This window comes from Gossypium hirsutum, chromosome A12, assembly GCF_007990345.1.
Source record: "Gossypium hirsutum isolate 1008001.06 chromosome A12, Gossypium_hirsutum_v2.1, whole genome shotgun sequence".
NCBI classification, from domain to species: Eukaryota; Viridiplantae; Streptophyta; class Magnoliopsida; order Malvales; family Malvaceae; genus Gossypium; species Gossypium hirsutum.
The window spans coordinates 1622627-1635697 of record NC_053435.1 but is presented as its reverse complement, the minus strand read 5'-3'; the positions used below and the strand labels follow the sequence as shown (position 1 = coordinate 1635697).

The 13071-nt window shown below is 35.9% G+C and overlaps 1 protein-coding gene across 2 annotated transcripts; it reads left to right on the top strand.

The window, feature by feature from the left end:
- Positions 1-2680: 2680 nt before the first annotated feature.
- LOC107929687 (brefeldin A-inhibited guanine nucleotide-exchange protein 1) lies at positions 2681-12049 on the top strand. 2 transcript variants are annotated; one of them, XM_016861185.2, is made up of 11 exons: positions 2681-3942; positions 4660-4977; positions 5658-5991; positions 6192-6617; positions 6865-7157; positions 7601-7874; positions 8596-9098; positions 9239-9560; positions 9637-9997; positions 10445-11127; positions 11224-12049. In XM_016861185.2, exons 1-11 carry the CDS (start codon positions 2888-2890, stop codon positions 11839-11841), a joined length of 5187 nt encoding a protein of 1728 aa, XP_016716674.2. In that variant the 5' UTR covers positions 2681-2887; the 3' UTR covers positions 11842-12049. The 2 variants fall into 2 exon arrangements, with proteins under 2 accessions (XP_016716674.2, XP_040938345.1); XM_041082411.1 differs by having other exon boundaries at positions 2693-4977; positions 5648-5991.
- The last annotated feature ends 1022 nt before the right edge of the window (positions 12050-13071 follow it).

Below are 13071 nucleotides of genomic sequence, written 5' to 3'. Positions count from 1 at the left end.
TGAAATAGGTAAAATTTACCATAAAATAGATTCAGACAGCAACAGTGATGTGAGTTTGAAAAATCATTAAAAATAGTATAGATACAATTAGATGATGAATTAAATATGGAATTGAAGAATTATGAGTCTATTTTCATATGGATGGAACAAAATAGGTATATGAGTTATATTTTATGAGATGTTTAAATTTTTGTGAAATAGGTCCAGAGCGATTTCTGGATCCCCTGTTCTGACTTTGGAAATTCACCATAAATTGTTCAAAGATAATTATAAGTAATGATTTATATATACAGATTCCTTATTGAGTCTAGTTTTATTAGAAACAAACGGCATAGTCATTGAAACTCTGTACAAGGAGATATCTGATTCGTAATACACAGAGGTCAGAGCAGTTGAACCCTGAAACAGGGGAGACTTTAACTAATAAACTGTACTAATTTGCTAGACCAAAAATTCTAGAAAAAAATTAGTAAATAGATATATAAGTCTAGTTTTAGGGAAAATTTACGGAATTGGATTTCGAGTTTTGGAACTCGAGATATGAATTTTTAAGCAACTGTGACGCAGATTGCTAGCTTGACTGAAAATTTTAAAAATAAATTGTTTGAGCTGTTTAAGTAATGAATTAAGTCTGTTAACACCTCGTGTTCGACTTCGGCGACGGTCTCGGGTACGGGGCGTTACAGATAAATTCGGGGAATAAATCAAAGTCCGCTAACCTAGATTGAGAGAAATTGTCCCAAAATGATCAGGGAGTTAATGTGTTTATTTTCTCTTTTAAAATACCTCGACAAGATTGGGGCTAATATATGAAATATAGTAAAGAAACTCACCAAGTTCATACAAACTTATACAGGGTTTGACTTGTGGTTGTAGGAATTACAAGATAAGGAGCACAAGGAATGAACCGAGCCAAACCGTGTTAGACCAATGATCTTTATCAATAGGATCATGCACATAGGAAGGGGCATCCTCAGAGGCTTTGCCTCGAGATCCATTACATTGTATCTAAGTAGAAAATTCAGAATCTGAAATTTTAAGTTAGTAATCTTTTATTTAATTTAAGGTTTCGATTGTAAGAGTATGTATTAATAATTAATAAAGTTAGCATTTAAAATTGTTAAGTTAAAAATATGTGTCTAGTCTAATCCGATCTATTTGTGGCACCCTGTACCTGGATTCAACGGCCGGATCGGGTGAGGGTGTTATAGCGACCGTATACTTATACGATTTTAAGAATTTTACAATTCACCGATTTAAGATCGCGACCTTTTATTTATAAGATTTTCAGAATCTTACAGTTTGCCAATTTAAGATCGCAACCATATACTTATAAGATTTTCGAATCTTTCGGTTTGCGAAATCCTTTGCCCACACACCTTATCGATCTCCCTTGTCAACTCCCATGATACACTTCGCAAATCTAAACCACCAATTCTTTTAATGTTATTCACTAATCTAAGTTGGGATTTTATCAAATCATAAGACAAATTGTTAGATTGCTCATAAAAAACAAACTATGATCCCTTGCAGATTATAAAATACACAAATATCACCTACTTTGAGATGCTATGAAACACTTTATTACTCCTTTCATATGAATAGCCTAACACCAGAAAAGTTTATATATTTGAGAAGTTAAGTTTCATGTTATACATTTATATGGTACTATGTACTTCGCAAACTTGAAGCTGGTCGCAGCTTGTGAATTATAAACAAAACAAAAAAGTATAATAGAAAGCAAACATGTCAATCATTTAAGCTTGCATAAAGTCATAATTAATTTTTATACTTCATTCTTAATTCAAAGTTGAGTACAATTAAGCCTTCAATTACACGGATAACGCATGCGATTGTATCTCAGAAGAGTCATTTTATAATTCTTTTTCGACAAAGTGGGAGACAAGTTGTTATAGAATACCTCATAACTCGAAATCCGATTCGATCTTGTGAACCAAAATCTGGCCCATAACTGGTGGTACCCTCGCAATCTCGCGAGGTGGACATTGACATAGAACTCCCCGCAACCTTACGAGGTGGAACATCAACTCTTTGCAAGGTAGAACACCTCGCAATCTTGCGAAGCATTACACCAGTCCCTCGCGAGGAAGATATGCGAACACGCCTAGAGGAACACACGAGCATATATGATGACACCTGGGTGTGAATCCTATTAGAAAGACACGTTTAGGATACATATTAAACTTAAAGGAGGTACGTGTCATCCTGAGTTATATGCATGACACTTAGCTACCTCTCTAACACGTCACATCAAGAGAACCATGTTTTATAAATAAGGAAGAATTACTCCCAAGAAGAGACAACAAAAACAAACCTCAAATATAGATACTACATAGGATGATTGTTTTGGTAACATATTATAAAAGAAAAATCTAGAAAAGAACAAAGAACAATAAAGATGTAGCTTCTTGTTGTATTCTCCTTCACGTACAAGTATGGAGGGTAAATGATAATTATAAAGCCTACAAAATTAGAGATAAATACAAGGGATGAATGAATAAAAAAGGTAAATAAATGATTTATAACATGTTTAAATTCAAATATTAGTATAAAATAAATAGAAAAACCGGGTCCTAACATTTCGAACCGAATCCGATCGTCACATGTGGGAGTGGGAGTAAGTAATAGGGTATAAAGGCGGGTTAAATAGGCGCCTGTCGGCTCGGCTGCTCAGCCTTGGACAAATCAAATTAGCCTTTCTTCCATTCTACCCTCTCCCAAGAATTAGTCGTTGTCCAAAATTCAAAGATTAGATTAGAAGGGCTTTCATCCCATTGCTTCTATCTCACGCATTTCGATTTCTAATGACTTTTGCATTTCAACCACCATTCCCATCAGATCTGCAACTGAAACCCAATTGCGACTGATGTCAGCTCCCCAGACGCTCGGCGGTCCTTCCCGGTGCGGCCGCGTGCTCGGCCCATCCCTCGACAAGATCGTCAAAAACGCCGCTTGGCGGAAACACTCTCACATCGTTTCCTCCTGCAAATCCGCCCTCGACAAGCTCGACACCCTTTCCGACTCCGCCTTGTCCGATCCCTCTTCTCCTCTACTCGGCCTTTCCTCTTCCGACGCCGACTTTGTCCTCAATCCCATCCTCCTTGCTCTCGACTCCAATTACGCCAAACTCGCTGATCCCGCCCTCGAATCCCTCTTCAAGTTATTCTCCCTTGGCCTCGTTCGCGGTGAGATTGAGAGCAACATCCCCAATTCCATCCTCTATAAAATTGTCCAAAGTGTGTGCAAAGTTGGTGGCATTGGCGACGAATCGATAGAGCTTGCTGTGCTACGTGTTTTACTCTCCGCCGTTCGATGCCCCTGCGTTTTGATCCGTGGTGATTGCTTGCTTCACGTCATTAGAACTTGTTACAATGTATATTTAAGTGCTTTAAATGGAACCAATCAGGTCTGTGCTAAGTCCGTTCTAGCTCAGATTGTGCTTATTGTATTTACCCGAGCAGAAGAAGATTCCATGGACGTTTCTACCAAAACAGTGCCGGTGAGTGAGCTTTTAGAGTTTACTGATAAGAATTTAAATGAAGGGAGTTCAATTTATTATTGTCAGAATTTTGTTAGCGAGGTTGTGAATGCTAGTGAAGGGGTTCCAGATTTGAAGTTTTCGCAGCCAATTACTGGTCCGGAGTTGCAAAATGGTGAGTCTAAGGTGTCGAATGGGGAAGAGAAGGATGGAGTTGAGGAGGAAGAGACGAAGGAAGGGGTCGAATCGAGTTCTGATGGTGTTACTAGTAAAATTAGGGAGGACGGATTTCTTGTTTTTAAATATTTGTGCAAGTTATCTATGAAATTTTCGTCACAGGAGGATCCTGACGATGAGATCCTTTTGAGAGGGAAAACAGTGTCTTTGGAACTCCTCAAGGTGATTATGAATAATGGGGGTTCAGTTTGGCACACAAATGAGAGGCAAGTCACAATACTATGTTCACGTAGGATTTTGTTATTTTATTTCCTTGAAATATGGACTTATTATTTGGTTTATTTAGTTGTTATGGTTATTTGCATTTAGTTTGGGCTTTATCTTTGATAGTTATCAGATTTTTTCAGATAGTTGTTGGCATACTAGTACTTTGATTTTTGTGTTAAGAACTTAAAAACGGTGTGTTTGCAAATCTTATCTAGATGCAGATACCATATAATTGAGCAAATAAGAAGGTATTTAGGCGTCTTATTCAAACTCTACCTGGTCACATGTCCAAGACCTCAATGTGGGACATCACTTGGGGTCTTGATCCTCCAAACATAAGGGAAACTTAAAACCTGAATGAATGTCACACAATGTTTCCAAGTCCCGCTGCTGATTCTGTGCCACATGACACCAAATAAACCCTTTCTTATCGAGTGCTTATGTATACTGGGTACTGCTATTTTCATGAATCTGAAGAATGTCTGTTTAGCTAGTTCTTTTATGCTTATGTATAGTACAAACACACACAAAACAAAAATCTCACTAAAAGAAAATCAGTTCTTTATGAATGTGTGAGTGTGCTATTTATTCTTTATCTTGCAATTTTTTTGATGTTATGTACTAATTTGGATAAATAATTCACTTGCTCCCCCCCCCTTTTTTATGGTCTTCTGTTAAATTTATTCTAGTTTTATATGCTGTGATATGTCATGCAGGTTTCTTAATGCAATTAAGCAGTATCTCTGCTTATCATTGTTAAAAAACAGTGCTTTGTCAGTGATGTCAATTTTCCAGCTCCTGTGTTCTATTTTTATGAGTTTGATCACAAAATATAGATCAGGGTTGAAAGCTGAAATTGGAATTTTCTTTCCCATGCTAATCCTCCGAGTTCTAGAGAATATTCTCCAGCCTAGTTTTGTACAGAAAATGACCGTCCTTAACTTGCTGGAAAAGATTGTTGGGGATCCACAGATTATCATTGATATATTTGTGAACTATGACTGCGATGTCGATTCACCAAACATATTTGAAAGGTATTTTTTTTCCCCATTAATTTTTGTACAATGTGTTTGACATGAATGCTGGTTCTATGTCCACAAGTTTGTCTATCATGTGAATTTTCACCAAACATATTTGAAAGGTATTTTTTTATTAATATTTCTTTGGACAAAGTATTGGATCAGTGCTCATAACAATGTCCTCTAGTTTGATTACTATGTCAAGTTTTATATAGAAGTGTCCATCTAATCATATGTGAAATCCTGTATGAATTTGGTACGTGCTTCTCAAATTTTGTGAAAGAAGGGCTGGTCAACATAAAAATTAACTCAAGCACCTGTTCTTAGTTACTGTTCTCAGAACTTCCTTTAGCTTCGTTTCACATTATTTTTATTTCTCATTATCTTTTATTTATTATATGAAACTTTAGTTAAATGTATTAAATGTCTAATGATCAAATCATTTGTTAAATTGTATATAATTTGAAACCTTTTGCAAAAAATTGCAAAAAGCAGGTCAATGTAGTAATTAGTTATTGACCAAAAAGAACACAGGAATTAACTTGAGCACCAGTCATGTGTGATGTTCTCAGAGATTTCTTTAGCTTCTTTCCTAGTTTATATATTTTTTAATTTCTCATTATCTTTCATTTCTTAATGCAGTGTGCTTTAGTAAAATGTATTAAAACTCTTATAATTCCATCAGATATTTGCAGGATTGTCAATGGCCTTCTGAAAACTGCTTTAGGGCCTCCATCTGGTTCAACCACAACTTTGTCTGCAGTTCAGGATGTTACTTTTCGGCATGAATCAGTGAAGTGTTTAGTTGGCATCATTAAGTCAATGGGAGCTTGGATGGATGGACAGCTGAAGATAGGTCATTCTGACTCACCTAAGAGCTTTGAGAATGACACTTCAGCTGAGAGCCATTCAACTTCAACTGCTGAAGATGGAACTCTTGCTGATTGTGAGTTGCATCCAGAAATGAATTCTGAATTATCAGATGCTGCTACAGTTGAGCAACGCCGAGCTTACAAGATTGAACTCCTGGTTAGTTATTGCTTTAAGTTTCATCAAATAGCAGAAACTTGTTTGGTACCCAAATTGTCACAGAGAGGGCTGCCTTATAATTTGTCATATTTTTTATTGAATTCTATTCTTTTATGTATTTTTAGGCAGATAAATTAAATCTAGTTTTCTCCTTCTTCACAAGCTTAGTTTTAGTGATTATTTTACCGGGTTATATGCAGAAAGGCGTCTCATTGTTCAATAGGAAGCCATCCAAAGGCATCGAGTTTCTTATAAACACCAGGAAGGTTGGCAACACTCCAGAGGAAGTGGCATCTTTTCTAAAGAAAAACACTACTGGGCTGAATGAAACCATGATCGGCGATTATTTGGGTGAAAGGGAAGAATTTGCTTTGAAAGTCATGCATGCTTATGTAGATTCTTTCAATTTCAAATCTATGGATTTTGGTGAAGCAATTAGGTTCTTCCTACGTGGCTTTAGGTTGCCAGGCGAGGCACAGAAAATTGACCGCATCATGGAAAAGTTTGCTGAGCGCTATTGTAAATGCAATCCGAACTCATTTACTAGTGCAGATACTGCCTATGTACTGGCATACTCTGTCATAATGCTCAACACTGATGCTCATAATAACATGGTCAAAGATAAGGTTTGTTTGTCAAACCTATTTTTGTTTCTTCAGTACATCGCTGAGTTATGAACTTTTGCTTTGCATGCTTTCTTAATATGTACTTGTCTTTTGAGGGACCTTTCTGATCTATTCTGGGGCTTGTAAGCCTTTCAGGTGCTTTTAATTTTCCTATCAATAATGGAAAATTTTTCTTGTACAATTGTGATTAGGGTTTTAGTTGTACATAGATAATCTCACAATTGTTATATGTTGCTTCCACATTCAGATGACTAAGTCTGATTTCATCCGAAACAACCGAGGAATAAATGACGGCAAGGATTTACCTGAGGAGTATCTTGGTGCTCTTTATGATCAGATTGTGAAAAATGAAATTAAGATGAATGCTGATTCTTCTGTTCCTCAAAGCAAGCAAGAAAACAGCTTAAATAAGTTATTGGGTTTGGACGGTATACTGAATCTGGTTAGTTGGAAGCAAGCTGAAGATAAGCCATTGGGTGCAAATGGTCTTCTTATAAGACATATTCAAGAGCAGTTTAAGGCAAAGTCTGGAAAATCAGAGTAAGTTTTTTAATCTAAAATGTTTTGCTCTGTCGAAGATGACTGGTTGGGCAAGGAATAGTAGAATTATGGCTCTTGTTTGGGTTATATATTGGTTGTCTTGAATCATAATTTTCCTTCATACCATTACTGAGTGCCAGATAATTTCTTTTACATATTTTTGTATATGATAAAAATTGTAATGGTACATTTTTCTGCATGCCCTAGGTTGTGATATGTTAGGAAAGTAAGTCTTTTGATCTTAGTTGATGCTAACATAAAGACTTCAAAGTGAACTTGCATAATTAAACAAAGAGAATTAAGTTCTTGTACGCTTCTCTATATATGTTCTTGCCAGATTGCTTCTGTTTTAAATAGATCTTTGTTCTTTTATCATCCTAATATCCCAGAGGACCTACTACATAATATTTGTTAATAGAGCCTTTTTTCATTCTCTCTTGCAGGTCTGTTTATCATGTTGTTTCAGATGTATCAATCTTGAGGTTTATGGTGGAGGTCTGCTGGGGACCCATGCTGGCTGCATTTAGTGTCACTCTTGACCAAAGTGATGATAGACTTGCTACCACTCATTGCTTACTGGGCTTTCGACATGCTGTGCATGTAACTGCAGTATTGGGCATGCAGACGCAGAGAGATGCTTTTGTCACATCTGTGGCAAAGTTCACTTTTCTCCATTGCGCTGCAGATATGAAACAAAAGAATGTTGATGCTGTAAAGGTAAGTAGTATTTGTTCGCACATGATAAAAAAGAAATGGAATCTTACCCCTGGTATTCTCATATGCTACATCACAGGAAGAGTTGTAATTGCTGTATCAGCCAATCTGAATGTTTGCCCTTATGGACTCTCTCCACAGATGTGATAAAGTTCATTTGTGTGGACTAGTCTTTTATGCATTTTAGTTCCTTTTTCTGGGTATTAACTTGTTTATGGAGCATTGATAATCTAGTAGTTTTGAAATCAAGTTCAAGGATGCCTAATGATGTTCGGTTTTTTATTGCTCTTGTGGTTTTTGTTTGACTTTATGTGTTATAATTTTTAGCTATTTGAAATCATAAGCATTACTTTTTTGTACAGTTAATATTAACCATGAGTAAATTTATCGGTCATATGCCTGATATTAGTTTTATCATTGATAAACAATAAGTTGAAGCAGGCAACTGTTGTGGCCATGGGGTTAGTCATGGTATTGATTGAAAAAGGCAACCTTTTGAGGGCTGTGTTATACACGCTTATGAGACTATGCATGCAAAATAACCATTTAGCCTAAACTGTGATGGATGGATGATAGTTCCTTTTTTTCTTTTTGTTCGGCAAAATAGGTGAAAAAGAATTAATGCATTAAATTTTTGTAGCCTGTTGCCTGCGTATAATATAATTTTCTTTCTGTGAAATGTTCTTTTTATATCTCACTTGTTGAAACATTTTACTTGATACAGGCAATAATATCTATTGCCATTGAAGATGGTAACCATCTTCAGGAGGCCTGGGAGCATATATTGACATGCCTGTCCAGAATTGAGCATTTGCAACTGTTGGGAGAAGGTGCCCCAACTGATGCATCTTTTTTATCTGTGTCAAACACTGAAACAGATGAAAAGATGGCAAAATCTGCTGGTCTTCAATCTCTGAAGAACAAAGGAACCCTCCAGAATCTAGCTGTAATGGCAGTTGTCCGAGGAGGTTCTTATGATAGCGCCTCTGTTGGAGTCAATAATTCTGGGTTGGTATCTCCTGAGCAGATTAATCACTTCATTGCAAACTTGAATTTATTGGAGCAGATTGGAAGTTTTGAGTTGAATCATGTGTTCGCACATAGTCAAAGGTTAAACAGTGAAGCAATAGTGGCATTTGTGAAAGCCCTTTGCAAGGTTTCTATATCGGAGTTGCAGTCTCCAACAGATCCCCGTGTTTTTAGCCTGACAAAACTAGTTGAAATTGCGTAAGATTCTTACCTTTTTCTTTTAGAAAATTTCCTATAATATTAGCTCCATTAAGACCATGTGTTTACCCTTACAGATAAGGTTGCTCTAGATTTCTCCTGCACATATATCTCCCTTATTCTACAATGTGCTATTGCAGGCATTACAATATGAACCGCATCAGATTAGTTTGGAGTCGCATGTGGAATGTTCTCTCTGATTTCTTTGTTTCGGTTGGATTGTCTGAGAATTTATCTGTAGCAATTTTTGTAATGGATTCATTGCGGCAACTTGCTATGAAATTCTTAGAACGTGAGGAGCTCGCAAATTACAATTTCCAGAATGAATTTTTGAGACCATTTGTGATTATTATGTGGAAAAGCAACTCTACAGAAATAAGGGAATTAATAGTTCGGTGTATTTCTCAGATGGTCCTCAGCCGCGTCAGAAACGTGAAATCAGGATGGAAAAGTGTTTTTTCGGTATGCTAGTGGCTCATCTAACATTTCTATTGTCATGCAGCTCCAATATTCTTTTCACACAATTCTGTTCTCTCAGGTGTTCACAGCTGCTGCTGCTGATGAGCATAAGAATGTTGTCTTGCTGGCTTTTGAGACAATGGAAAAAATAGTGCGAGAATACTTTCCTTATATAACTGAGACAGAGGCTGCTACATTTACTGATTGTGTTAGATGCCTCATCAAGTTCACAAATAGCAGGTTTAACAGTGATGTTAGCCTTAATGCTATTGCATTTCTGCGGTTCTGTGCCTTTAAACTTTCCGAGGGAGGACTTGTTTGCACTGATAAGAGCTCTGATGATGGTTCATCTGTTTCAACTGTAATTAAGGATAATTCAGGTGTACAAAGTTTCACGGATATTGATGATCCTGGTTCTTATTGGGGCCCTCTGCTAACAGGTAATTGGCTAGTTTAGTTCCTTGCAAATCCTCAAAAATTGTTACTACGTTATGCAGTATGGATGGCATAATAGGCTATTTGTATGATCGAATTCTTAGGAATCAAAACTAAGCTGATTATATGGTTCACATGACATGTTTGATGGATGGATACTGTTCTCTTATTACTAGCATGTTGTCAGTCTCTCTTTTTAATTCCCATGTCAAAGATGCATTTTTGGTGTTCAAATCATTGGGCAATATCTAATTTTCATTATTAGTCCATTAAACCACTCCCTTTTAGGTTAGGCTCTTATTGACCAAGTTAAATGCCAAAAGCAATTTGTAGCCTGCTTTGTCCAATCTTTTCTCTTTGAAAGGCAACTTGAATGCTATCACTGTTAGTTTTTGACATTGCAGAAAACTGCGGTTGGTTTTGAAGTTATAGAATTTGTTATGTTGTTTCAGGTTTATCAAAACTAACATCTGACTCAAGATTAGCTATTCGGAAGAGTTCGTTGGAAGTGCTTTTCAACATCCTGAATGATCATGGTCATCTTTTCTCACAGACATTCTGGCTTGGTGTTTTTAGTTCTGTTGTTCTCCCTATATTTGATGGTGTTTGTGAAAAGAGAGACAAGGCTCTACAAACTGAGCAGGATTCACCAACTACAGAATCTCCTCATTGCGATGCAATTACATGGGACACTGAAACTTCTGCTGTGGCATTACATTGTTTAGTAGATTTATTTATTAGTTTCTATGATGTATTGAGGCCCCGGCTATCAGATGTGGTATGCATACTGACAAGATACTTAAGAAGTTCAATACAGGGTCCTGCAAGCACTGGGGTTGCAGCATTGTCTCATTTGACAGGAGAGTTAGGAAGCAGACTTTCAGAAGATGAATGGCAAGAAATATTACTAGCATTAAAAGAAGCAGCCATGTCTACTTTGCCAGGGTTTAAGAAGCTTTTGACATCCATGGATGACATCAAGGTGCCACACAATTCTCAATCCTATTCTAATACTGAAACTAGTTCTGATCATGGATTGACCAATGATGATCTTGAGGATGATAATCTACAAAATGTGGCTTATGTGGTTTCGAGGATGAAGAGTCATATTTCCGTCCAGCTACTCATTTTAGAGGTTCTGTTACACACTATATTTTTGCATGCAAATAATAATTCATTACAATGCTATAGTCATGACATAATCGTATTTGTTTTGGCTTAATCATTTCAGGTCGTGACTGATATGTACAGAACACACCTACAATTCTTGTCAGCTGCCAACATAAATATCATTGTTGAGATATTTTCTTCCATTTCATCACATGCTCTGCAACTGAACTCTGAGACAACAATGCAAAAGAAAATACAGGTAGCATGCTCAATCTTGGAGCTCTCAGAACCTCCCATGCTTCACTTTGAGAAGGAGGCTTATCAAAATTACCTCGACTTCCTCCAATATTTAGTCAAAAAGAATCTGTCCATTTCCAAGGAGATGAACCTAGAATTACTGCTTGTAGCAGTGTGTGAAAAAATAATGAAAATATACCTCAACTGTACTACTGTGAACCATAATGTGCAATGGAAATCGGGGGACAAGGTGGTAGTGGTGACTCATTGGACTCTTCCATTAAGTTCAGCCAAGAAGGAAGAATTGGCAGCTAGAACTCCATTACTTGTGTCAGCATTGAGGGCATTGAGTGGGTTAGAAAGGGTTTCCTTCAGAAAATACATATCGAATGTCTTTCTTCTGTTGGTAGATCTTGTCCGGAGTGAGCATAGCTCGGGCGAAGTTCAACGGGTTCTGAGCAACATATTCCAGTCATGTATAGGTACAATAATAATGCAATGATTTAAGATTATATGTTTCAGAATATATAACATTTAGATATGTCACAGTTTTGATCTTAGAGTTGGCTTGATGATTAGCCAAGATATATATATATATATAGATATATATATAATAGCTTATTCTGAGTTGTTTTCTTTTCTTCTTATAGAAAAGGAGTGTACATTTTAATGAACATCTTGATGATCTGAATTGAGATTTCCTTCACTTACTCATCTTGGATGGTAGATATTTGTTTGTTTGTGCATCATGAATTAGGCTTAATTTAATTACAGCAGCGGCCAAATATTGCTGGCTGCGGCAGCCTTCATTTCCCTATTTATTTACTTTTAATATTCTCTACTTTGAATATGAAATCCTGTTATTATATAACATAAAAATCATCTTGGTAGGCATGCCCCTTCAATCTTAGACCATCTCTCCATCTTTTTTCCCTATGAAACAAACAAATTACTAAACGAAACCGTCCTAAAGCCTTCGAAATTAGTACTTCTTCGACGGAGCTTCCCATACCATAAATTAAACCTCATTCAACTATTATACTTTGATTAATATTAAAATTTTACAAAATGAGAAAGATTGTATTTTAGTCACTCAATTTTAAATATTGATGTAGTAGTAAATAATTTTTTATCGTCATATATATTAGCTATGTATTTTTCACTTGACTTTTAAAAAAAATTAAATTCTGCTATCGATCATTGTACTTTGTGCAAGTTATGGATTTAGTCCCTATATTTTAATTTAGTCATTTATAGTTTTTGTATTTTTCAAATTTCAGAACTTTAGTTCCCACTAAACGATAATTGTTAAATTCATTTAGTTAGGTTCTTTTATTTCTAAAATTTGACGTGGCAAACATATTAACATATGTGTAATGACATGTCAACTTTTTATTTCCACATATTAATGGCTTAACGATAGTTCTTGTTCATCGGGACTGAAATTTCAAAATTAAAAAGTATAGGGACTTAGAATGATCCAATTAGAGATCATGAACTAAATCTACAACTGCATAGTATATGACTAGTAATTGAATTTAACTGAACATATTTAACTCCCACCGTATGGATCGGGATTAAAATTTCAACTTTTAAAAAGTACAAAGACTAAAATTATCAATTCAAAAAATATTAGGACCAAAATTGATCAAATTAAAGAATAGAGACTAAATTGAAATTTATAAAGTACAAGACTAATAACAAAATTTAATCTTAAAAAAGCGTTTTAAGT

Excerpts from the sequence above, each read along its gene's own strand:
- LOC107929687 (XM_016861185.2), top strand. The coding sequence starts at position 2,888 with ATGTCAGCTCCCCAGACGCTCGGCGGTCCTTCCCGGTGCGGCCGCGTG. Across the intron at positions 6,618-6,864 it reads ATAACATGGTCAAAGATAAG|ATGACTAAGTCTGATTTCAT; the intron begins GTTTGTTTGTCA and ends TTCCACATTCAG. Across the intron at positions 9,998-10,444 it reads TTGGGGCCCTCTGCTAACAG|GTTTATCAAAACTAACATCT; the intron begins GTAATTGGCTAG and ends ATGTTGTTTCAG.